The 27,532-nt window shown below is 40.8% G+C and overlaps 1 protein-coding gene across 1 annotated transcript in view; it reads right to left on the reverse strand.

Annotated features, from left to right (window-relative positions):
• Positions 1–27,532, reverse strand: part of MMP16 (matrix metallopeptidase 16) — a 383,499-nt gene that overhangs the window by 76,736 nt on the left and 279,231 nt on the right. Inside the window, exons 5-6 of the mRNA XM_019527889.1 lie at positions 19,187–19,348; positions 15,830–16,047 (exon numbers count right to left, since the gene is read on the reverse strand). Of these exons, the coding sequence (XP_019383434.1) occupies positions 15,830–16,047; positions 19,187–19,348 (380 nt within the window). The remainder of the gene's footprint in view (positions 1–15,829; positions 16,048–19,186; positions 19,349–27,532) is intronic.

Here is a 27,532-nt window from a genome sequence, read left to right on the forward strand (position 1 = left end):
CCCCCCCCCCCAGACTCAGGAGGCACCAGTTGCCCATGATCAGAGTTCAGCAAGCAACACGCTGTCTCCCTCTGGGGAAGGGGGAGAAGCTGGAGAACTATTTTCTCTTCTGAGAGAAGCTACAGCATGTCCAGATATCTGATGTCCTGGGAGAAACAGCCCTAGTTGTTCTCACATTATTTTTCTTCTGGGGTGGCCATTTTTACCCTGGTAGAAAAAACCTGAAAATCACTACACTCGTGGTTTCTCCTGAGAGACTCCACAAGACTTTCCCAGGAGAAAGTAAAGGTCTGTATAGGCCAGTGGTTCCCAACCTCGGGTCACAACCCAAACGAGGGTTGTGGCGGCAATGGACACAGAGGATGAGCCACGCTGTGTGCTAGAAGCGCCTCTGACCCCAGGCTGCTGCTGCACTTTGCTGCCAGCAATGGGGTATAGCAAAAAAATGGTTGGGAACCACTGGTATAGGGCAGATGCCACTGGTCTTCTGAAGTATGCAGGAGAAAGTTTGCAAATTAATTATCTATTACGAGTAAATAAATATTGGTATTAGATATGAACAATCATTGGTTACAATTATTTTGATGAATTTTTACACAATTATTAGGATACCAAAGTTGAAAAAACACATTAACATTTTCAAAAACTTCCAATATTCCTTCGTTCCTTCCTTTCTTTTAGAGAAGATTTTATTTAAAAAGCATTTTATTTTTAGCAACTAGGTTAAATGAGCCCAGGGTCACCACTAATGCCCAGTTGGATAAGTCAGGAGGGACATGAGATAAACTGGTAGCCACTACTAAGGGCAGCCAAGGACAGACCCACTGTCAGGTGTGGAAGCCCTGCCAGGACTGAGGGTTAAGGTTAGGGTTAGGGTGCTGAAAGATTTGTCCATTCACAACAACTGAGGGAAACCCTCTGCTTACCCGAGCCCCCAAGGTCTGGAACAGCCTGCCATTGGAGGTGGTTCAAGCACCTACATTGAACACCTTCAAGAGTAAATTGGATGCTTATCTTGCTGGGATCCTATGACCACAGCTGACTTCCTGCCCTTCGGGCGTGGGGCTGGATTCGATGATCTTCTGAGGTCCCTTCCAGCCCTAATGTCTATGAAATCTATGAAATTTTCATTTCAGGGGAATTCTCTAAATTATCTCTTACAGTATTTAATTAACTTGCACTGACATGGAATTGTTCATTTAAGAATCTCAGCCGTTTGAGGAAAAGAAATTTAGATTTATGTTATGTATTTCATAATCCCTGCATCCTAAAGCATTTTTCACTGTATAGAAGAAAACACATGATAAATTCTGTATCCCTTTTTGGTGAAAAAACACATAGTACAAAAAGCTCTGTTGTGATCCCACCAAAGGTAGCAGCTTTCTCTAATCCTCAGATTAGTTCATGTATTTTTAATTTATGAAATCATAATACAAGATTCCTCAGTTTTTGTTTGAAAAAAGTCCTGCTTCCAGTCATCACTCTCAATGGATGCAAACTCTTATTCAACATTATATAATACACACCTGTGATTCAGAAACCTCTAACTTACTCCTCTTTACTGAGCTTGATTTACCTCTTCTGGTGCAGTCTTGGAAACCCATTTGTTTCCAAGACTGAATTCATCACCTCAGAGGGAGACAAGTTGGCTTAGGGGCTGCCACTCTGTAGACTCCCACCAGGAGGAGATAGCTTAAATTTATGGTCATTGTTCCACTTGTGCCCTTTTCTTGGAACTTTATATAGTATGAATAAAAGAAGCCATGGGCCAGCCTGGCCACATTCCCTCCCCTGTCAACTCTTTGTACAACCACATCCCCCTCTAAAGAGACTTTCTGAAAAATCTAGTATTCAAGTTAACTGTACTTCTGTTTGCTAATGTAAAAATAACAGTTGTGATGCCTCTTAATCATGTTTGAAATGTAGATAATCTGACTATTTCAATTCTCTACATCAGTGTTTTTTGAGATCCTTTCAAAGGTGTCATGTCCACATGAGTGTGAATGTTTGGTTCCCTGGGGACAACAAGCAGCAAGACACCTTGTGCTGCCACTAGTTGTCCCAGGGGAACACCTGTGCCATCTGGTAAGTTACCCTGGGTGCAGTAGAGGAGGCTAAGGCCAGCCTTATTGGGGTCCTGGGGGCTCCTGGGGCTGCAGCAGTGGCGAATCTGCCATGCGGAGCCTGGTTGGCAACTGGAGCATGGCTCCAGAGGGCCAGTCTCTGGTTTTGAGCAGCGGCGCTAGCCTGCGTGTACTGCTCTGGTTTTTTTTTGGCACAGGGATTTTTTGACCCTTGGCTAACCAGGTATGAAAAAACCCCTGCGCTGCTCTATTGAAGTGCAGAGAACAGCTGAATGTACAGTATGTGGCACTAAAGGTATCAAAAATATTCCAACCTGTTGTGGGCTTTCTGGACAGATCCAGACATGCAGGCATGTACGGTGTGTGGTGCTGCAAACCACATACCTGGCATGTTAAAATGTGCTCATGCTGCAAATTTACAACAATAAACAGAATTTTGTTGCTTCTGGGAATGTTGCCTTGCACCAAAGTGCACACGGAGGGGCGTGTGCAATGGCAAAAAGTAGCAGAACAAATTTGTGCTGCTACTTTTTTGCCACTACAAGTTAATGCTCCTGCATATGAGGATGTACCCTCTGTGTTCTTTGCAACAGAATTGCTCTATTATTTTTCACTAGTGAAAAATGAGTGACTACTAAGCTGGGATTTTCTGATGGGTTCTTCGAGTCTCATGAGGGGTGGCATAAAATTAATGAAGGGTACCTAAAGTCTAAAGAGGTTAAGGATCACTGCATTACACATTAATTCAAAATAAACAATGCCTTTACAACCTTTTTTCTAGTTTCATTTAGAAAAGATAAGAAACTGGAATTATTTTTCACTCTTTATGAAAAGTTTTAAGAGAATCTGAAAACCTCTGAAACACACAACGAACAGACAAGCTGTTGGCATAAAGATGTTTTCAGAATGATACTAATTCTAACTACATAATGATTCCTAGTACTATACAGCCTCACTTATGTTAGCAAATGTCCTTTAGCAGAAATGTTAATTCTGATCAACTGTGAATGTTTCTACATAAATCAAAATGCTAATCCCATGGAAAAAAAATCAAAGGATTTGCTTCATTAAGTTTTCTTATACACATTAAAATATATATTCTGGTCTAGAAGAAATATTCTTATATGTAAAAATAAGCTTCAGACTTAATTAAATTCTAGCTATTTCTGATTATAATGGACTTGCTGACCTGTGGAATCAGATCTGAATGAAAAAGATATACACACACAAACAACTGGTTCAGGATAGGCTCATCTTCTGCTCAAGGAAGACATTTTCTGTCTATTTACTAAATCCAAATGATTCAGTTTTCTTTACCCAAATCACTTTTTTTACACATGCAGTGTGATGCTTTTCTTCCAGGATGAAGAATAAGCAAGTGACTTTACTATTATTATGAATGTGTCTGAGTCATCACAGTCATTAGGCTCTCTGTGATGACTCAGACAGATTTACAAAGTCAAATAGGCCTGAGAACAAACTGGTTCTAGGACTGTTTGAGCCTGGCTAATATATATGTATTAACTGCACCCAAACGTAGAAGACATGTACTTCAAAACAAGTTGCTTTATCAACTGTCTTGAACCCAGCCAGGAAGACCAAGGAAGTTCCTTGAGCAAGAGCACTAGGAAAAAATGATGAACAAAACCCACATCAGTTACAGCAGGCATAGACAAACCATTACACACATGCCACAAGTGGCCCAAGCAGCCTATGCATGACTGGCACATGGCAGACAGGGGAGGGAACAGGCAGCACAGTGGCAGACAGGGTAGAAAGTAGAAGCAGAAGAACAGATAATGGTCAACACTATGCATGCATGTATACATTTCCCCTCACCCTCCTGCTCCCCAAACATGCACACATTCAATATATCTAAAAGATATCTAAAAGATTTGGCATTTAAATAGCATGAATTTATACATTCATACAAAACAGGTCTGAGCTCTGGGACTAGGGACAGACATTACACATACACTGGTTTAAGTGATCAGAAATTGGTTCAAGCCTGTAACAGAACATAAATACAATGTACATAAACCAGTTTCAAAATGGCTGAAACCGGCTTAAGAGGAACATAGTTGAATGTAATATATCAGACTTAACTGATTTGGGTCAAACTGGTTTATGCAACTTCTGTCCTAGACCCCTTCCTGGTTTAAGTTAAATCAGAGTCCCCTAGCATCCCAGATGCTTTGCAGACCTGGGCTGTGCTGTCCGCTCCAGAGAGCAGGGTTGGCCCCACCCCTCTGCTCCTAGGCAGAGCTCCGGCAGAGACTCTGACCCCACCTTTACCTCAGAGTGCTAGCCCAGGGCTGGGGTCTGGCAACACTCCTGCCCCTTGAGCAGCAAGAGGGGAAAAGCATAAGATGGTGCAGGCAGGGGCCTGCGGGGGCCTGGCTATGCCCCCACCTGAGATCAGCACTCTAGAAGGGAAGGAAGGGCTGTGCTAGCACCCCCTAGCTTCTAGCCTGAGCCACTGCAGGCATGTGCCTGCATTTCTTCAGTCCAGAGGGAACGGCCGTTGCAGTTGCAAACTGGTTCAACCTAGCCAGGTTAGGCTAACCTGCAAAGATTGAATCAATTCAGGCTCAGGCTTTGTGAATGTCTGTCCCTAGCCTGGAGTTACAGGAACAAGTTAGCTATGAGTCCCAGAGAAGTGTAGTGTGATTTAGAAAAATGCTGCATGATAGTTGGCCAAAAAAATATGCCCTTCACAATCAATTGATCAGTTTTTGCTAGTTCTGAACCAGCCACAAATTTGTTTGAAAAATGGCTGAAAATCTAGTGATTTGTAATTATATGATAAAACAGTGAGCATATTGTGGAATTAACCTGACACCTAAAACAAATTAATATAACTAAATATATATATCAACCAAATATGTGGATAAGAGCCTTAAAAATGAAAATAAAGATTTTGCCTTAGCTTACTTTGCTCCTGCACTAGCATCGGTGATGTGTGTATGTGAATGCTTGATATTGCGAGTTACATGTCATTATAATACAGAGAGGTAGTGGCATTATTAAACAATAATTGAACGTTCATCTAGAGGGCTGGATGCATTTGGCAAAGCGGTAGGTAAGTACCTATACTACACAATATATAGGAGATTCTTGGGAACTGATGGAATAAAGGTAGAGAAAAGAATTTTGGAGGGCTAGGCTTGTTTCCACCCTGGCAAAACACACTTTTGGGCACAGCATGTTGCCTCAAGAGAGGAGCAATTACATGGAAAGAAGCCTACCTAGTTCTCAGTTGGGGATAGAGTTTTTTATCCACTCAGTCTATAGTTACAAAATTAGATACAATATTATCATCAGCCCCTGGCCTTGCTCAGTTCAGAAGCTGAGAATATAGGGTGGGCAAAATTAATGCCACATGAAGTCTAAGAAACCAAAAATCTGATATTTTGTAACATTTTATGCTTGATTTTGCAATCTAAATACCTTTTGAACCCATTTTTGTGTCTAATTTCCTAGTTTTACTTTGTATAATATATACTGTGCAAAAATAGTGAAAGCGAATAACAAAAAATATAATTTTTCAGTGAATAGAGAGCAAATTTAGATAACAAAAGATGTTACTTCTTCAGGAATTAGCTTATTTAGAGGCCTAGGAGAAAGGTTATTTAAAATATTCTGCTGGTGAGAGAACAAAAAGTGCATCATTGACAAAAATTAATTACAAAATCTCGCAGCAAGGAATAATCTAAAATTACGCTGAGACATATCTTCAGTTCGTACTGCCAACAAGTGTTATCTTTTAGAATTAACAATACACAGTAATTGGGGCTACATTTTAATGGAACCAAAGGGAATAATTGCAAAAATGCTTAAAGCCCAAGGCTTAATTAAAATTTCTTGTTGTACAAAATCATGGCCTTTCAACTAATTTAGGTAAACAATTGGAATTGCTTGTATTGTAAATTTTATCAAACAGCAGTATTAATTGTTCCACACAACGTTTGTTTGAAACTGATTTCCAGGTAAAACTTTCTAATATAAACATTTTTTCTGCATTTGCTTAAATTATTTTTTGTGTGTTTGCTGTATTAGAAAATTTATGGTGTGGATACCTTAAGGCAGAGATGGAGAGATACTCAGCTTACTTGTTCTACTAAGTCATTTGTTTCTACTAAAAGTACTGAACTTTTTGAAGGATTTGACTTCTCATTTTGTAATTTAGAGTACAGGCAACCCCCGCTTAATGCTCTTAATTGGTTCCCGAAAAACTGAGCATTGTGGAATAGCATTAAGTGAAATGTACAATGCCCATGAGCATTATAACAAAACTCACTGAGTGCTAAGTGCAATCTGGTATCAATGTAAAATGAACATTATAGCAAAATAGCACTAAGTGAAACAGCATTAAGGGAGGGTTGCCTGTAACCACTCTGTGTTTATATATAGATATCAATCAGATAACACTAAGTATTAGTAGTATTACTAATACTGTTGTCACATACCACGGATACTGTTTGTTGCCACAAACAGTTTTTGAACCCAAAAGCTCGCTTAATAATTGTTTTCCAACTATTTAAGTTGGTCTAATAAAAGATATCAGATTCACGCAAAGAACCTTGTCCGCTTATGTCCTTAGACCAACACGGCTACAACCTACACCCGTTTGTTGCCATGTAATTGTATGAGAGGATACTCCAGTGCAGCAGTGAAGAAAATAGAGTCCTGGTACTGCAGCTTTTATTCATGCGACTCATGTAATCATACCCACTGGTTGTCCATAATATATTATACTGTATTATTGGTATTCAACCTACCTAGGAATGAATTCCCATGTGAATGCTAGATGCTAAATCAAGTCCTCATTACATATTTGTTAGTTTGTATTTTTAAACCTTATTTTTTCTCTTTTACTGTTCTGTTAAGCACTATATCTTCTTCAGGATCTGCCATACTTGACTTGTGTAGGATATACAGTTTAAGCCTGATCCAAAGTCCATTGAAACCAATGGTAATTCCTCCATGCATTTCAATGAGTTCTAGACCTTGTCTTCTGAGAGATGGAGAAAGAATAAATGAAGGCAATGGCTAGCAATGATGATGCAACTTCTTTCCTCTAACTGGAGCATGGAACTTTTATTCTGTAATGTATTTCTTGTGAGCTTTATAGTTACAGATTTTGTCTGTACATATGGCATTCCTGATTTTCAGTTTGCTTTTCTGGTGAACGTGGGGTCATTCTTCAATATTTAACTGAATATTATAAACAATTTTCTCTGTATTCCTTTGTGTCCCAGAATAGCGAGTATGAGCAATCACTAGACTGTTCTTTTATGGAGGGACCCCATATATATGATATTTTGAACCATAAAAATCTATTTGAAGATACGTGCTTCATTAAATGATTTCAAAATGAAACATTATGTTAATTGCATGTTTTACACAAATATTTTAACATTAAAGACAATTATGGACAATGTCCCCACACTGCTAAACTTCTATGTATATAAGTTACTGTATGCACTTAAGCAATTTCATTGAGTTCAATGAAACTCCTCAAGTGGGCCACCCGCATGATCTGGGGACAACAGGGCAGACCCTACAGTGAGAGACTGCGGGACCTGAACCTATTCAGCCTCCACAAGAGAAGGCTGAGGGGGGACCTGGTGACCGTCTATAGACTCACTAGGGGGGACCAGAAGGGTTTGGGGGAGACGCTGTTTCCCCTAGCGCCCGCTGGCATAACAAGGAGCAATGGGCACAAGTTGATGGAGAGGAGGTATAGATTGGACATCCGCAAAAACTGCTTCACAGTTAGGGCGGCTAGGAGCTGGAACCAACTTCCAAGGGAAGTGGTGCTGGCCCCTACCCTGGGGGTCTTTAAGAAGAGGCTGGATGCCTACCTGGCTGGACTCATTTGAGTCCCATTTCTCTTTTTGGGGTTTTTTGTTGTTCTCCCGCCCTGGCGGGGGGTCGGGCTAGAAGATCTACTAGGTCCCTTCCGACCCTTAATCTATGAATCTATAAGTGTGAAAAATATTGTAGGAATGTTTTATTCTATTCTACAGGTTCTTTCAGTTTGTAGGATTTGGGTCCTTCCAGTTTCTTAAAAGCAGTGGTTATCACTGCTAAGGGAAGGGATTTCAATTATAAGCAGTAATTGTAAGCAGTGTTCCAAGCTTTGCAGCGTGTGCAGCCATGCAGGTGTGCTCATGCTGCGCTGCCAGGTGTGCCTGCATGGCCGCGCATGCCACACAGCTTAAAGGGAACAGTGGTTGCAAGTGATACTTCTGAGACAGAATTGAAACAATGTTTCAACAATGCATTTAGGGACACTGGATCACACTGCATATTAAGATTGTATATTGTTTATAAATGTTAAATAATAATAAACAGATGTTTTACTAAAAGACTAATCCATTATGATAAATCATTCATGAGAACAAGAGGGCAACAACTTTTCTATAACACATATAATCATGTCTGTGTTAGCCTTTTGCCTTTTATGAACCACTTATAAATGGGATCTTAATATAAAGGTATTAGGAAGCATGATGTTTCTAGAATTGCCATCTTCCAGACAAAGAAGACTTGAAGAGTTAAATCAAAGTTAAAGAATAGAAATAGTAATCTGACTACTGTGACCAAATCATGAGTCAAGTAATTACTTTGTTCTTATCTCAGGCTCTTGCAGCTGGAAGTAGTGTTCAACATTTTCTCCAGACTAAGCATATTATTTCTATGCACTGCTAAAGAGGTGGTACCATATAATCTTCCATTCAAGAGCTGGGCAAAATGATCACTATATTCTTTACTTATTTTGCAGGTATGTGGGAAGGTTGAAGAAGAATTTTGAGATCTTTAAATAAAGACAACTATATATTGGCTAAGCGCTTATTACTATTTATAAACCATTGCCTATCATTATTATTCTAGTTTTTTCCTCATCCTTCTGTTTTCTGGATGCTCTTCTATTTATTCTCATGCCAATATGGCTGACAACCCCATCCTTTTAATTTCTTATGGTCTTGGACTATTCTAGGTGTAAAGAAGTCCCTACTGAGTTTTGCTTGATCTGTCCACTTCTTTTCTGTTACAGAAATATAGGTTAGTTGACTTATAGCTGCTGTCTTGACTACAGAGCTCAGGAATGAAAAACCCCATCAGTGTTCTTTCCACACATTCCAATGTAATGAAATGAAGATTAGAACCCAGAAGCCTGCTATCCTCAGCCTCGGCTAATTCTGACCTCTTGCTCCCACTCTTTCATATGACAGAACTGACAAACTAATGTCTTCTTGCACAGCATGCTCTGCTGAACTTTCCCAGGCTTGACAGCACAGACATTCAGTGTCATGTGACAAAAACAAACAAACAAAAATCACCAAAAAAACACACAGAGTAAGGTTTAGTCTTGTGTTGTTGTCTTTGTTTCTCTTCTTTAAAAAGTATTTCTGCCCCCCTCCACATCACACTTTTTCATGGGATTACCTATTGCTGAACAAATAGCAAATATGACAACTAATAGTGCATTTCCTTCAGGATACCTCAATCATCTATCACAGATGTAGAAAGATTTTTTCTTACTTGTATTTATAGGATACTCTATGTTTGAAGAAAACAACCCATTCTGCAGTTAACATGGTAAAATGATAAGGGTAGGTAACCAGGTCCCTAAACACTAGGACTAAGGGGGGTGGATTCCAAATATGTAGACGTTATCCTCATTTTCTGTCCTTCTGTGACTGCAACCTGATTGCACAGGCTGCTACAAAGGACAAGGATTTTGCAAAAATATATAGAACTGAAAAGAAGGAAAGGGGAACCTTGAGAGGGGACCTTGTGGCAGCATATAAATTCATAAGGGGAGAGCAACATGAAGTAGGTGATGATCTGTTTACCAGAGCACCCCCTGGAACAACAAGGAACAATGGCCATAAGCTACTGGAGAGAAGGTTTAAACTGGACATTAGAAAAACGTTTTTCACGGTCAGGGTTGCCAGGATCTGGAATGGGCTTCCAAGGGAGGTGGTGCTCGCCGCATCCTTTGGGGTCTTCAAGAGGAGACTGAATAGGCACCTGGCTGGGATCACATGATCCCAGGTTTGGTGACACTTTTCTTACCTGCCAGGGGCAGGGGGTCAGACTAGATGGCCCACTGAGGTCCCTTCCAACCCTAGAATCTATGAAAAGTTCTAATGATACTTGAGAGCTGGAAGTACTATTGCTGCTAAGAAACAAACACTATGTGACAAGTAATAAAAGCTATGAAACTCAGAGTAGTGGCATAATTTAGGAGTTCGCAACCTATAGCCCATAGGCCATATCTAGCCTGCAAAGTTGTCTGGTTTAACATGGGAGGGATGGGTGTCACAGAGCTGCACCATCCCAACCACCCCCTCTGTAATCCTCCCTCCTACTGCATAGCCTAATCTCCATGGCATCTGAGTTTATCCTTGATGTGGAGGGAACAGGTATGTGGCAGATGGCAGCTGGCCCACATCAGCAAAACATTGCCAACCCCTGGAATAGATATCTGGAGTGACTCCATCTGGGACCTCTGGGATGTTATGAATACATGTGGCCATTTTAAAATCAGGGCCAAACTAGACCCTTGAACAGTTTTAAACCTAGATTGCCTTAAAGGCCTAATGACATTTGCCTTATAGATAGGATATGATTAAATATCTTTATAATTATGGCGCTTTGGTGCAGAAAACTTAAAAGGTAGGATGAATTATATCGTATAGGGGAAAACAAGGAAATGTATATTGGAAACACCTGTAATAATAGACTTACTCCAGTGATATGAGAAAACAGGGTGTCTTTTCATGAACCAATACAATGGTTGAGAGATTTTGCATTAAAGGCAGAAAGACAATATTATACTGAGATGCACAGTTTCCCCAGAAAAGGATCATCATTTTGTTTTCTTCTGTTTTTCAGTTATTTTCTACATCCCTGTGGAAGGCCTAACTCTGCAGCATCAGTACCTTGCCTTCTTTTCAGTCCTAGATATATTCATAAAATCCTTGACTATTGTAGCAGCTTGTGGTCACAGAAGAGAAGAAAATAGTTGAAAGGAACAGTGAAAGTTAAATGCTTAATAGGTCCAGAAAAAAACAGTGGAAATTAACAGGAGCCTCAAGATAAAAAATGATGGTGCTCAAAACCTTTGCTATCTTGTTTGTACCTGACTGAGCATGATTTCAAGAAAAAAACTCTAATTAGAGACTGATTTTACACATCTGAAGAAAACACTTGATCAAAATTCAACCCATACATGCCATTGCTAGCTTTCAATTAATATTTCTCTCAAGAGCAAACTTCTTCCTCATATACCCTACCTGTAATGGGGAACCTAAGGCACTCCCTTCTTCAAGTTTGTATGATATACTGTATAACCTAATAAATCTGGCATGCTTTGGACTGATCACCTGCTGGAAATTTGAAAATGCCAGATTTTTTAAACCAGCACGGCGGTCTGTTGCGGAGTGGGGGAGGGGGTAGTGGCGGCCAGACCTGGAGCAGCAGCTGCACACGGAGCAGCAGCATGGGGTGGTGAATGGCAGTGGCAGCGGCTGAGTGCAAGCTTTCCCACCTGCATCTGGGGGAGGGGGGGGAGTGGTGGCTGGTCCTGGAGCGGTGGGGGGAAGAGCCAGATTTTTGATATCCAGATTTATGAGGTTATACTGTATTAGGACAAAGTAGTTACACAGAGGTAATTCCTGTGTATTTTAAGAATATTCATTTGTTTTCCCCAAAAATCTCATCATCACTACCAGAAAGGTTCAGCCACAAAAGTCTACATTTACTTCCTGATTTGTGTAAAGTCTTGAACAAGTTAATTTTTGCACTTATGCATTTACAACTTGAGTCAGAGCAGGAACAATTGTTTTACAATTATCCTGTTTACAATTATCTTTTAAAGAATGTACATTAAACATGGTGAAGTAAATGAGAGTTGGCAGTACATCTTAACCTGTACTGTTTTAGGTCCCCTCTACATGTTATAGGTATTGTATAATTAACTGATATTGTATAATTAACTGGTTAATTGTGCAATTACCTTAAGACCAGCTACACGTGCAAAGTACTTATCACACAATAAAAAGCTCCAACCAGCCATAAAGTTAGACCTTAAAAATGTGTACTAATGTTATAGCTGGTTGTTATAAAGTTTTAATTTGCATATGCAGCAGGCTGACAGGACTTCCAGCAGCACAAGCACACCTTGCCCAGTGCGAAACCCCTGGGCCCAGGGGAGCATGGCTGCCTCAGTTCCCCAAGGCCTGAGGGTTTTATGCACCCCCGAGCATGGGAGATCATGGCTGCCATGATACCCTAGCCTCAGCGGATCATGGCTGGATCCCCTTAACTGAGGGGGCTCCCAACTGTGGGAACTTACTTTTTGCCAGTGCAGGGGGAGCACAGGATCAGGCCCCCACTGCACCAGCAATAAGGTGCAAGGGGATCTTATGCAAGATCCCACAATCGTGCCTCCTGTCATGCACATGCAACTTTACCTACACATGTAAAGGAAGCCTTATGCTCAGTTCTACTTTAAACTACAAAAAAAAGGGGACAACTTTTCACAGTGCGCAAGATCTTTGACTTGGTACTCAACTCACCCAAGCAATTCTAAAATTACAAGAACAAACCTAGCATCTGTGGCCTACACATGGCCCATGAGATAAACATTTGTCTATTTGCAACCAGTAGGACTTGTCATTGTACATACATTGTAGACAGATGATAAGTAGGAGAACATGCAAGCAACAGAATCATAAAACAATATAAAAGTAGGGACCTAAGGAGGTCATCTAGTCCAACTCCCTGCTCAAGACAGGTTCATTTTTCACTAATCCGTCCAAGTCAAGTACCTGCCTAACCAGCTCTCAAAAAGGATGGAGATTTGACAACCTGTATGGGTAGCCTACTCCAGTGCTTAATCACCTCATAGTGAGAAAGGTCCTTCCTAATATCCAATCTAATTTTCCACTGTTGCAATTTAAGACCATTGTTCTATTGCTACAGAGAATAATCTATCACTATTCTTTCTATAACCACTCTTCTAGTATCTGAAGACTGTTACCAAATCTCCCCTCTATCTTCTCTTCTCTTCTTTAACTAAATAATCCTTGTACTTTCAGCCTATCCTCTTAAGAGATATGATTTAACTAAGCTGAAACTTCATTAACTTAACTAATTTGGAATATTGACAACCATAACTCATCAAGTATAGGTGATGTTCCTCCCCCTAATTGCTTCCTCCTTGTAGCAGGCTGCCTACCACAACTGGTTCCTAGACCATTGCTAGTATCTCATCATCTCTAACGGCTATAGCGTTAGGGAAAGGAGGTTATCTCCTCTGTGAAGCAGGCCTTAGAATGCCCAACCCTGTTCCTCAGCTTATTTATAAGATATCTACTTTCCACTAAATCCACTTCCACTTGTGCTTTATTATGGAATTACATCATCTATGGAATGAATACCTGCATTAAACACCTGCTGCCTGCTAAACTGTGACAACCTGAACCTTACCTCTTGACTTATCTTGCTGTGTCCCTGAAATATTGTAGGGAGAAGTCAAAAAAAAAAAGGAAACTAGCAAGCATTGGTCCTTCTGGCAGCAGAGGCACAGTAGGGCATCTCTGTGCCCTGGGCAGTGACTGAGCATGGGATAATACTGGCTACCACAATGCCCACAGTGATGGTGGCTATTTTTTTTTTTTTTTTTTTTTTTTTTTTTTTTTACACACATACACCCAAAGCCAATGCTCCTAGCTACTGCTGCCTCCCCCTCCCTTCAGCTATTCTGCTGTCTGGCAGTGAAGGAAAAGTTCCTTCAAATTTTCTTCATTTTACCTATTTTTAGGCAAATTACAGAATTCTCATAGCAAGAGAATAACCCCAGTCATATGTTAATTTCAGGAGTAGGAAATCAGGATCTGATAATCTATCAGCAAAGACAGGGTTCATCCATTTTCTTAGTTTCACAGAGGGTATCTGGCCTTAGAATGCCCAACTCTGTTCCTACCAATGTGAACACTTGTTCAAGTGATGTCCTTTCCCTTCCCAAACTTCTTGAGGGGGGCTGGAAGTGATAGCATGAATGTGGGACAGTATGGATGAAATCTCCTGATAATAGCCTTTTAGAACCATTGCTAAATGTATAGACTTTATGGTAAATAAACTTTACAAGACTAGTATACAAAATTAAACTAGAAGTATTTTTTTTAAAGACTACAACTTGTCAAGTAAAAAAGGGAAGAAAATAGTTAGAAACTATATGTAATTATTTGTTTAAAAGCACAGGGTTGGTTAGACCAAAAAATTGTATTAGCAGGCAAACATTTCAATATTTATTGATTTATGTCTAAAATAAATTAGAGTCTATTCTATTGTTCTTGAGATGGATGATATGTGGAGGAAGTAGGTATTTTAATATCCTGTTTAACGTCAACTTAGAAAATGAGATTCTTCCTTAATATTTCCATTTCATTCACAAAGACTGAAGGCTCCCCAAGAAAGGGACACCAGTATTTAAAGAGATGCTAAGTGTTCAAATGACAGATACTACCTTTCTAAAAGGCAAAATCCTCAGTTTTTTTTTTTATGGAAAAAAAATAATTTGTTACTTGCGCTTTGGGGTGTGAAGGAAACCCAACAGTTTGAATTAAGTTCCATAAAATAACCAGCAAATAAGCACATTCTTCTTAAAAGAAACATTTAAAAAATCTAATAATTTAATACTGATTAAAGGCAAAGAACAAAGAAGCAGACAAGGACTACTAGATTAGCAGGTCCATGTGGTAGGATAAATCCGTCATAGTACTTATGTTGCCTGTGAACCCCCTGAACCTGCAAGAATAAACATTAAGTATCATTGTGAAAATGTCTATTCTCTCTTGGTATCATTATAAAATTAAATATATATTTACAAAACAAAGATTCTACCCTAGTTTATTTTTACACAAAATTGGGACCTCAGTGTATATTCTGAGGTAGTTTATTACCTATTGTTTAATGCTGGACATTTCTATCTATCAGCCAATTAGTTTACTTAAGAAACTAATGATTCTTGTATTTCTATAGCTTTAGTCCAGTTTACAGACTGTAAAGAAGGTTTTGCTAGATCATAACAAACTTCTAACAAAAGTTGTGCTTAGCTTCTTTGGTTTTAAGTTCTTCTATCAAAAAAGCTTTCTTCTAGTCTAGGTTGTATGAGACGTATCACACATATGCAGTTCCAAATAAAATGATGAATTGAAACTTCTGCAAGAAGATTCTTTTAGCACAGACCTTTACTCAAACTTGTATCAATGCAGCCACGGCACAATGAAAAATATCCCTTTGACTGACTGAGCTAATTACAAAGTTAAATTATGGGGTCCTTGTAAAAGAAGAGTTTGCTAAAGACACAATTTCTACAACATTGCCTGGAAGTGGCTAAATTCCCAATAAGACCATCTCTATTGACCTCTATTCATGAATGAATTACGATTTTTTATCTCTGCATAACATGCAGCATTTACTTACCCTTAAATTTTGAAGCATTCCAGTTTCTGCTGATGTGACTATATTCCCAAAATAGAACATTATAGTAATCCTCTGCTAGACATTTAAGCCATTTGTGTATTTATTTTTTAGTTTCTTTCTTGAACTTTCTAACTGTGAGAGGGCTGGGAAAGTCAAAGCATGATGAACGAGAGTTTGTTTTCTAAAAAAGTAGAAATGCAGACATTTGATCTAACATCGAAAAATTCACAGCCTCCTACCTTGAAAACAAACATTTCCCGACGAAGAATAGCTAGCGTGTCGAAGTTCCCATCACAGATGTTAGGTTTGGATCCAGGATAGGAAGGTTTGTCACCAGTGGGCGGCCGGGGAGGTTTTGGCTGCCTATCATTCTTCCCAGGGTTAGCTGGAGGGATAGAACGATGTGGGGGCACTGTTGGCAGAGGTTTTGTTGGTGGTGGGATCTTGTCAGGTGGACCTTTAAAAATACCAGCAGGACACTGATTCAGATCACACTTTAAAGAGGACTGCAAAAGTGCAACAAAGGTACACCATAAGGAACAAGCCTGTATCGATAGAGGACTGGATTAGATATTCCTTTTATGATTTCTGCAGTTTTGGTTCCAGACAGCTGAGGCACTAACAAAGGAAAAAAGAATGATTTCTTGAGAATTGATACCTTGCTCCTTTATTCAGCAACAAGGTTAGAGACTGCGAAGGGTGCTGAAATTTAAAATCATGAACTGTTTATAGTGTGTGCTTGAACAACTTTGAAAAACTGTCTTGTTGAGAACAAAACTTGTTTGTTATGTAAAATGTAGGAAATTTGTCTTACAAGTATGTAACAAAAGCCTCACCAAACCATGTTTTTGAATATCCTCTTTATTATCTGTATTTATCTATCCATTCACCTATGCGCACACACAAACTGCACATTGAGTGGGAATATTTACATAAGAAATGACAGAAGCAAGTAATGAAGTGCATTGATCCAGCACCCTTGACTATCTAGCCTAACCAAACATCTGTCTACTAGTTAGTCTATTCTGGGACTATTACTAACATTTCTAGCTTTTGAGCAACTAGCTGTCTCACATAGAGAGTTCATAAAAGCACAAAAAAATTCCTTCTTTCCCCAGAAGTGAAACTTACTCCACCATTTATGTTGGCCCAGATCACAGATCAGAACATTAATTGTGTACCAGTGACAGATGTAAGATCTAGTACCTTGCAGCTCCCCAGGAATACAGTTTAGAAAATTTGAATTCCAGGAAATGTTATCTCCCCATGTCTCTAAGGGACACAAAGCCCTTTTCTAGGATTGAAAGAAAATGTTTATGTTGGAGTCAGGCATTTCACGTGTCATAAATATATAGCAGAGCTCTTTAAAAGTTTCTAAAATTAATTCCTTACCATTTTTATTTCCATGCGAGTTCTGTACAACTGCACTTATGGCTACTAATATGGCAACTGTTGCTATAGGTAAATGAGCTTCGATAAAGTCAAATTAAAAATAACTAGCTAACTCTCTGCATAGCATTTGCAAAATAGTTTTTTCTCTTTTTTTAAAAAAAATAAATGTGAAACTGGTGTGATGTAAAAGTTTTGATGACACTCATTTAGGATGATCTAATGAGTCCATATATAGTTAAATTACTGGTCTACATTCATGCTATTAAAACTCTCAATGTCAGATCATATGATTTACAATTGGCAAAGTGAAAAAAAAGTCATTCAATTTCTAGAGAAATGCTGGGTCTAATAATATTTCTCATGTAAAGGATAAGATGTCTTGCCTAGGACCAGTAAAATTTCTGGTGGCAGAAAGGGCATTTTAAGTCTACTCATTTCCTCTTTTGATCATTTAAATTACATAATTTCAGTATAATAAAGCAGCTTGCACTCTTTCATTTGCCGCACTCCCTCATTTGCATGATAGTAGGTTAAACAGCAACTCTAGCTGGAGACAAAGCTAAAACTCACAGTGAAATGTGAATTTCTGGTACCTGATCAAGGTAAATGAACTAGAAGGATAAATATTTACTGACTGAACATTTAAGGGAACCTTAAATTACCCACACAACCCCAAACAGCCATCACTAAGATCTAATAAATCACGTATTTTGTTCATAATTTTAAGGTGCATGACAATCATAATTAACAGGTAATGAGGAAGTTTTCAGCAAAATAGAACATGTTTACTTCAATACAGGTATTATCTATTGAATCCAAATAACCTTTTAACATAAGTTTTACAGAAATCAATTTGACTCAAAATCCAAATTAAATTTTCATATATAATTTGCTATTGATGTCAGGCATTTCTTCCCAGGGGTAATAAATGTCTTCAAAAGTATAGCTTACAGCTGTCAGAGTTTAATATTTAGTGTAAAGGGAAAATATCCTTGTCTAGCCCTTTAGTCTAGACTAAAGGGCTAGACCAATGTACAAGGTCATGAGAAATAACCTTCTTTCAGTTTAACCACATACAAGAAATTATAACCAGCCAGTCACTGGGTTCCCTCTGTGGAACAGTCTGACTATAATAAAACTTAGTATTAGAATATTTAACATGGATGTAGTTGGCTTTCAGTTGGAGGTACATTATTATCCTATACTAATTGAGATGGCTTTCCTAACAGTAAAGACTAGCAGGAAATATAATCCTGTTAATATTCAGTTTAACCCTGAGAGAACACTTACCACTCAGACATTTAAATTGAAAAACTAATGAATGCAAAACAAATTAGTGAACTTAAACTATACTATTTGCAAATGTAAATGATATCTACTGGTTACTTTGCATTTACATACAAATCGTATGCATCTTTCACTGTAATACTAAAAGCACTCAATTAAATAAGCAAAGCAGAGTCCTTAATAGCTAAACTACAGGTGTCGAGCTCTTTAAAACTATGTAGGAAAAAGTGCCCTTGGAAATGTCAGAAACATTAATGTAGGAGTTGTAGGAGTTAAACCTACAATCAGTAAATTGTTTTTTCCTCCAATTAACTTGATTTCTTAAACTAACACAATAAATTTAGAATTTATTTACGCTGGATGTTTCTTTCATTTCGGTTCACTAAAGCCAAGTACACAGATATGTTAAAGACTGGAACTTTTTTCCTATGTTGTTCAAAACTTGGGTTGGTAATAACATAGTTTTAAGATCAATTTACTATATTTATCATAATAGGGGGCTTGCTGGGACCACAAAATTACTGTACCCAGGGAACTGCAGAGTATTATAACAGATAAATGCACAAACAACCCATTCATCCATTTATATGAGCTTAGAGTACTGTGGAAATAAGCTTGTTAAGGTTTAAGCTTTCATATCTTAATATTTTAATAGTCTGGGATTTCTCTGCACATATTCTTTACTACCATGTTAAATATTTAAGGCTGCCATTCCAGCTGAGTGCAGATTTAGATTAAGGTTGTGAACAGTGAGAAACTAAATAAGAGAGCTTCATCAGAATCCTTAGCTTCCTCATAGCAAGAAATCAAGGCCTCTGAGACTATGGCTGACAGACTGCACTAACAAACACTATATTTTTTCCCTTTATGCCCAAAAATGCTCTTAAGCAAAATGCCTCACATGTATAATAACATACCATATATCTTCTGGATGCCTTGTAAATCATCAGTAGGTAGTTTGAAGTTGTCAGTTTCCATATACTGGTAAAATGGAGCCATAATTGCAGTGGGGTCATTGGAATGCTCCAAGCCTAGAGCATGCCCCAGCTCATGCACTGCAACTAGAAAGAGATCATTCCCTATGGAAACAAAAAAGGAAGTGCTTTATAATAATATGAACAATAAAACAAGGCTAATACCATAATGAAAGATATATTAATTGGTAAAATATATTTTACCAGAAGAAACCAAGAGTCAACATCTAGGGGATCACCTGAGCAGTGGCGGGCAGTTTTTTTTTTTTTGTTTTTTTTTAACAAGACTATGATGATTATCTCTTTATGTTGTCAGAGATATGGTGATCCTCTGATGGATACCAATGAACATACTCATCTTCATTTAAATAGTGTTGTAGTGTGCACACAGTTAGTGAGCATCAGTCCTACATCCATGGCTAGCTCACATACCATTTCAAAGTCTACTTTAATCCTCCAAGAATGATTAAAATGTTTATGTTACAAAAGTAGCCTTAAGCTCTGAAGAAAAATCTCTCTGCCACATGCGGTAAACTTCACAAAATGAGCACTGCCTATTTAGGACAAATCCTGCAGAGAGCCTTAGTTTTCCTACTGTTTCCAATCAGACCCCTGCTGATGACCTGTACATGTTGTCCGTTTCTGAATCAGCCCAACTGAAATCATTACACAGATAAAGGTACAGATAGGTGTCCCATTACCTCTGTCAAATATGACCCACTTTTATTTATTTATTTTGCAGTGGGAACTAAGTAAATTCAGTACTTTGTGTTCTCTTTACATAGGTAAATGGCTATATAAGAATTAGAAGCTTTTGTTTTAAAATAGCTCTTAATAATAACCAAATATGAAGCATTTCCAGTTACTAAGATGGAAAAGATTAAAATAACTGACTGAACGTGATGCATATCGTTCCTTAAGTTTCTCCGTGGGTGCATCTACACAAGAGGTTTACTGCCAAGTTCTCTAATTAGCTCTGCAGGAAATGTCTCAGCATCTACACGTGCAGTGCTATGAGGATGGAGTATATTAATTAACTCCACTGTAGGTTAGTATTTGTAAACAGAAGTACTATCCTACAGTGGCATTTTTTACTCCTCAGCAATGCACATGTAGATGCTGACCCAGCTGGCTGGGACATGTGGCTTCTGCTTACCCCCATGCTTGTGCCCCAGCCAGTCCCTCCACAGCATGTTGAACCAGGTGAGGGCAGCCCTGGGCTGGCAGGCTAACCCCCTCCCCCAGGATCCCTACCATTCAGGGATGCTCTGACCCAACTCAACGTGCTGTAGTTCCGGGCACAGCACTCAGGAGCAATGAGCTCCAGAGTGATATGTGCCAAAGTTTATTGCTGCGAATTAATTGCATGTGTAGATGCACCCAGTTATTATTGTGTACTAGAGAACAAATATAGGAATGCTCACATTGTGTTTATATCTATCTTTTTGGAAATCCATAAAAGACTGGTATTAGCATACAGATTTCACTTAAAAATTGTTCACAGCAATGCTTGATTTTTATTACAAGTAGTTGAGAGCAATTAGAAATTCTGATCCATGGAATTATTGCAGCCTTGCTAAAACTAGAGATAGAGGCCTTGAACCTGGTATAAAGATCTAGACCAGGGATGCCCAACCTTGGTCTGTGGGCCAGATCCAGCCCATGGCACTATGTAATCCTGTCCATGGAGCTCTCCAATGGGCCTTGCAAGGGAAGAGTGATGCTCTTGGAGGCTAATCCTGGCATGCAGGGTCAGTATGGGATCCAGTCAGGTGGTGCCCCAGGGCAGGAGCAACATGTGCCCTATTCATCCCACAAACAGGCTCTGCGCCATTCATCTGGCAAATAGGGCCAAAAATGTAAGCATCACTTATCCAGACCAGAAATTGTCTATTGTAAATCAACTTTCATTAACTGTCTCCTGTGACAATCAGGGCACATCCAGAAGAGCATGCTTGTGTGGTCTGTGGCACCATGAACCACATGTGCTGCACATGCAGGCATTCATTGTATTGCTAATTTGCAATGTGGTGGGTTTTTTTGATACCGGGAGATCCTGGTGTAAAAAAATCCTGTGCCAAAAAAAAGCAGGGAGGTGCACGTGGCACCAGTGTATATTGCCTGAAACCAGAGCCTGGTGAGCTGAAGCCACACTCCAGTTGCTGGTAAGCTCTGTGTATCTGGATCACCACCACTGGAGCCCCAGGAGGATGTCAGGATCCTAAGTAAGACTGCTGGGGTCAACCCAGGTGCTAGCCCCAGCCTCCTCTACCCCACTTGGGGCAACTTGCTGCATGCTGGAGCACACATGCAGTGTGAAAGTATGTGCTGCTGCTATTTGTCCCTGGGGAAATGCACACACTTATCTGTCTGGATGTGGCCTTATTGTCTATTTGCTTCTCCAAGACTTTTACCTCGTAAAATATCAATTTAAATTGTGCAAACGTCTAGAACATAAGTTGATCTATTTAAGCCAGTGGGACTACATGTGTAAAGGTTTTAAGGCTGGGCCCATAAGCTTTGTTTTTTGTAGCCATACCAAATAGTGCCAGCAAAGATGTAAAGGACAGACTAATCCAGGTAGAGGAAAGGAAACTGAGTCAACACACACCACTTAAAATGAAAGTCCCTGGGACAGAACTATCACTTCTGCATATTTGTACAGTGACTACCCACAAAGGGAGCCAAATCTGGATCTCCTGCTGTTGATCAAATATAATTGTAAATAATAACAGTGGAATTTTCTTCACATTTGCCTTTCGAGCAAGATTGTTTTTCCCTTACCCAAAAAGATATAGCTAAAGGACACAGTCTTCAAACCAAGTAATTTCCCGTCTAAACAGCTCAATGCTTCCATGCTACCTTTCAATTTCCTATTCTACAAGAGCACAGGTTACCCAGAGAGGTTGTGGAATCTCCATCCTTGGAAGTCTTTAAAACCCACCTAGACAAAGCCTTGGCTGGGATAATAGGGTTGGGGCTTTGAGCAGGGAGTTGGACTAGATGACCTTCTGAGGTCCCTTCCAACCATAATTTTCTATGATTCTATGATTCTTCAGGAATAGGGAGGTGAAGAGTGATTGTAAGAGAGATACCAAAGGAATAGCTCTTTTGTGTATTTCTCCCTCTCCCTGAAACTGTTTCTCTTATCTTGTATCTAGAGAGACAGAGGGGTTGTTTATGTTAATAGGGGATGATTCAGGCCAATAAGAAAGCAAAGTGCACCTCAATTCTTACAAATTCCAATCCAGCTACAACACTTATTTTCAGAATCATATAGCAAAAACAAACAAAAAACCAAACAAACCACAAAAAAAAAAATTACCAAAGAACAGATGTGGAATTAATTGTGTTTTAAAAATCGGTTTGATTGTGCCTCTAATTTTTCAAGTATGTTTCTATTACCAACGTGCCAAGATAAAACCCTAACCTGAATAAAAATGGTGAATACCTGACATTCAATATTTCATACATAAGACTGTCCTAGCAGTCTGACTGCTCATGTAGATTCTTAGCCAAGATACAGGCCCTCCACCTAATTCAGGAGATGCACAGCCCCACCAGGGGAAATGCCCGGCTGGACCTGGTCCTTGCCACAGGTGATGACCTGGTGAGGGGACTGCAGATTCTCAGCCACCTGGGTGATAGTGATCATCGCCTACTGAAATTCGCTATCCAGCGCAGGGTGTCAAGGGCTAGCAGTAAGGCGGAAGTCCTTGATGTCATGAGGGGTGACGTCAATGAGTTAAGACTAGTACGAGAGGCATTGGGATCCCGAAGTTTCAGGGAGATGGGATTCCAAGATGGGTGGTTGTTCCTTAATGAGACAATGCTCCGAGCCCAAAGGGAGTCAGTTCCATTGCATACCAAGGAGGGTAAGAGTGCTAAAAAGCCCCCATGGCTCAGCAAGGGCATTCAGGAATGCCTAAGGGCTAAAAAGGAGGTGCACATCCAATGGAAGCAAGGGGCTATTACCAAAGAGGATCACACCTCCATTGCTCGAGGCTGTAGGTGAGCTGTTAGGAAGGCCAAGGCAGAGATGGAACTGGGGCTGGTGACCAGGATTAAGGATAACAAAAAGTCCTTTTTCAAATACATAGGGAGCAAGAAGGCGGCACCGGGTAACGTAGGGCCCTTGCAGGACATGCTTGGCAATCGGGTGATTGCTGCAAATGAAAAAGCAGACCTCTTTAACAAATTCTATGCCTCCATTTTTCTGAGCAGGGACCGGGACATCTCCCCCACCAGGAGTACAGAAGGACTCAGGGGAGGCACCGCCAAGCCCAAGGTTAGGGATGACATAGTTAGGGAACTTCTGGAGGGGGTGGATGTGTTCAAATCAGCAGGCCCAGATGCTCTTCATCCAAGGGTGCTGAGGGAATTGGTGGGGGTCATTGCAGGGCCCCTGGCATGGCTATATGAGCACTCATAGAGCCCTGGTCAGGTGCTGGATGACTGGAAAAAGGCCAATGTGGTCCCCATTTACAAGAAAGAGAGAAAGGAGGACCCAAGTAACCATAGGCCCGTCAGTCTTACCTCGGACCTGGGGAAGATCTTTGAGAAAATCATCAAGTGGCACATCTGCAAGGGACCAGCAGGGGAAATCATGCTCAGGGTGAACCAACATGGGTTCATTACGGGAAGATCCTGTCAGACTAACCTTATTTCCTTTTACGATCAGGTCACAGTGTCCTTGGATGAAGGCGGGGGGTGGATGTCTTCTTCCTGGACTTTAAGAAGGCCTTTGACACTGTCTCCCACCCCATTCTCATAAAAAAAAAACTAGGCGCCTGTGGAATTGATGCCTACACAGTCAGATGGGTGGCCAATTAGCTGGACGGTCGGACACAGAGAGTGCTGGTGGACGGGTCATTTTTGACCTGGAGGGATGTGGGCAGTGGTGTTTCTCAGGGCTTGGTCTTTGGGCCTGTACTGTTCAACATCTTTATCAATGACTTGGATGAGAGGGTGGAAAGCACGTTATCCAAGTTCACTGATGACACCAAGATGTGGGGTGAGGTGGGCATGCCAGAAGGGAGGGACAGAATCCAGCTAGATCTGGACAGGTTACAGAGGTGGGCAGATGAGAATAGGATGGTATTCAACATGGACAAGTGCAGGGTACTGCATCTAGAGAGAAAGAACCAGCAGCATAACTATAGGCTGGAGAACACCCTTCTTGTCAGCACAGAGGCGGAAAGGGATCTTGGAAACATTGCTGACTCCAGGTTGAACATGAGCTGCCAATGCGAGGAAGCTGTCAGTAAGGCTAACTGCACCTTGTCATACATCCACAGATGCATCACAAGCAGGTCCAGGGAGGTGATCCTCCCCATCTATGCAGTATTGGTCAGGCCGCAGTTCAAGTACTGCATCCAGTTTTGGGCGCCACACTTCAAGAGAGATGTGGCTAGCATTGAGAGGGTCCAGAGGAGGGCCACTCGTATGATCGGGGCCAGTGGGGCAGGCCCTACAAGGAGAGACTAGAGGGCCTGAACCTATTCTGCCTCCACAAGAGAAGGCTGAGGGGGGAGCTGGTGCCCTTCTATAAATTCACCAGGGGGGGATCAGCAGGGAATAGGAGACACCCTGTTCCCCTTGGCACCATACGGGGTAACTAGGAACAATAGCCACAAGTTGATAGAGAGCAGGTTCAGGCTAGACATCAGGAGGCATTACTTTATAGTTAGGGCAGCTAGGACCTGGAACCAACTTCCAAGGGAAGTGGTGCTCATTCCTACCTTGAGGGTCTTTAAGAGGAGGCTGGATAGACACCTGACTGGGGTCATATGACCCCAGCATCCATTCCTGCCCAATCAGGGGGTTGGACTTGATGATCTGTTTAGGTCCCTTCTGACCCTAGCTACTATGGCTATGACTATGACTAGGATGGCTTTTAAAATATAGGTTTCAATGAATGTTGAAACAATCAAAGCTAGGACTCTACATGTAACTGACAGATGTTTTTCTTTCATTTTCTTGGTACCTAAGCCCAGAGATCTGAAAATTAAATAAACAGGCTTTTTACTGAGTGGAGCCATGAAAAAGAAACACGTCTTTCCAAAATTAGCATAATGTACTTCCAGAAATGAAGAATATGAGTTGGTTCTCTTATTTGTAATCTAAAATATTATCATGATAATATATTTCTCTAGCTACATTAAAGAAAACACTTCATGTATTTTTAGTACATTAAAGGAGACAAGAGAGTTATGAGAGCCAAGATTAGACACTATAGTCTACCAGGTCTGAGAAATTCTGACTGATGTTATGAGGAACGCTTTTTGGAGAGCTAAAAACTCTCCCCCTACCAAATTTTAAGCTTAGATAATCACGTGCAACTAATTCACAACTGCCATTACTGACAAGTTCTTGACCAGCCCCTTATATATGATGAACAGTGATCTGGGTTTTCCATTTCCCATGGAAAACCACAGAAAACCACAAGAGAGAAAATGCGGATTTCTCCTTTTGGCAGAGAAACCCATGGATTCCCTGCTTTTGCAAATAGCTCTTGTAGGCTGGCTGAGCTCCAGCCTGCAAAAGCTACTTGCAAACAGGGCGGGAAACCACAGCTCTGCCCAGAGGGGGAGGGGAAGGGCGGGACCTGAGGCTCTCAGTCAGCCACAGCTCTGCTCAGCCTCACTCTTCTCCTGGACCCTGGGGTAAGTGGGGCTCGCAGGGGGCTGGGGGCCTGTCTGGCAGGGCTGGCCGGGGGACACCGGCAAGGCTGGGGTGAGCCAGGAGCTGGCCCCGGCCTCACCTGTGGGGGAGCTGGCTCTGTGCTGCTTCTCCTGCAGCTGCCTGTGGTTGGGGGCAGGGAGCTGCAGATTTGAGTCCCTGGCCCCATAGCCCTGGCAGCTGGGGCCCTCTCTGGCAGAGCTGGGGGTTAGGGGTTGTGGGTGGGTGGCAGGAGACATGAGTAGGGCAGGGGGGCTGTTGTGGGGGCAGTGAAGGGCACCAGCAGAATTGGAGGGCCTTTGGGGGCAGTGAGGAGCACCAGCAGGGTTGGCGGGTGCTGCAGGGGCTTTTTATTTGAATAATGGACTTGGGGGTTCTTGTCAGAGAATTTGCAATTTTTCATCAGGGAATTTGTGATTTTTTTTTATCAGAGAAAACCAGGATCCCTGATGATGAACAAGAGAACACTTGAAAGGGTATTTAAAAATGACAGGATGGAATATAGTCCACCAATGTACTAAGGTATGTTGGATATTGTTTTTCTGTTCATTTCCACCCTTTACTTATTTTTACTATAAACATTTTTCTTTTTGTAGGGCTGGGGCATATGATTTATGAAAAGAGACTGAGGGACCTGGGCTTGTTTCATCTGCAGAAAAGAAGACCAAGGGGGTATTTGATAGCCGCCTTTAACTACCTGAAGGGTGGTTCCAAGGAGGATGGAACTAGACTATTCTCAGTGATGATAGATGATTGAACAAAGAGCAAGCATCTCAAGATGTAGCAAGGGAGGTCTGGGTTAGATATTAAGAAAACTCTTTCACAAAGAGGATGGTAAAGCACTGGAACAGGTTACCTAGAGAGATGGTAGAATCTCTGTGCCTCCTGAATTTGGGGGCGTGCCCACAGAAGCCACTGACAGTGATGGCCCTGTTGGGGGGCACCAGCCCTACCGACAGCATCAGTGTTGTCAGTCAAGGGGGGCTCCAGCCTGTCAGGGCGGGGCACATGCACCCCCGTGCACCTCCTACCAGTCACCTATGTTCCATCCTTAGAGGTTTTTACGGCCCAGTTCAACAAAACCCTGGCTGTAATAATCTTGTTGGGGATGGTCCAGTTTTGAGCTGGGGGTTGGACTAGATGATCTCCTGAGGTCCCTTCCAACCCAAATTTTCTATGATTCTATGATAAATATTCAAAACTAAACTCTCTGTCTTCCTTTGGGCCCTCATAAAAAATATTTGCCAAAAAGCTCCAAGGCTCATAATCAAGGGTATTATCCAATCTGAGGCCTTCTCTCCAGTAGGTTGGTCACTGCATCTGCTGAACCTGTTTACAACAGTTTTAACCAAATTCAAGTTAATTTTATGTTACATGATTTGACTGACTTAATGTTGGGGCAAGGGGAAGGATGGGACACAAAATGCTGTATATGTAGTGTCCAACTTTTAATGCTTGAGAGTTGTATCATTTCTAAAAGGGCAAGGGGAGATACTCTAGGGGAGATTTTAAACTTTATTTTGCTCTAGTTGTGCAACTCAGTGTAAAGGGAATAGAAATGTCAGCGTCCTTCACTGCAGGCAAACTACTACACAGTAGTCACAGAAT

The sequence above is a fragment of the Gavialis gangeticus genome, unplaced genomic scaffold, assembly GCF_001723915.1.
Source record: "Gavialis gangeticus isolate Ggan-Ray unplaced genomic scaffold, GavGan_comp1, whole genome shotgun sequence".
Lineage (NCBI taxonomy): Eukaryota > Metazoa > Chordata > Crocodylia > Gavialidae > Gavialis > Gavialis gangeticus.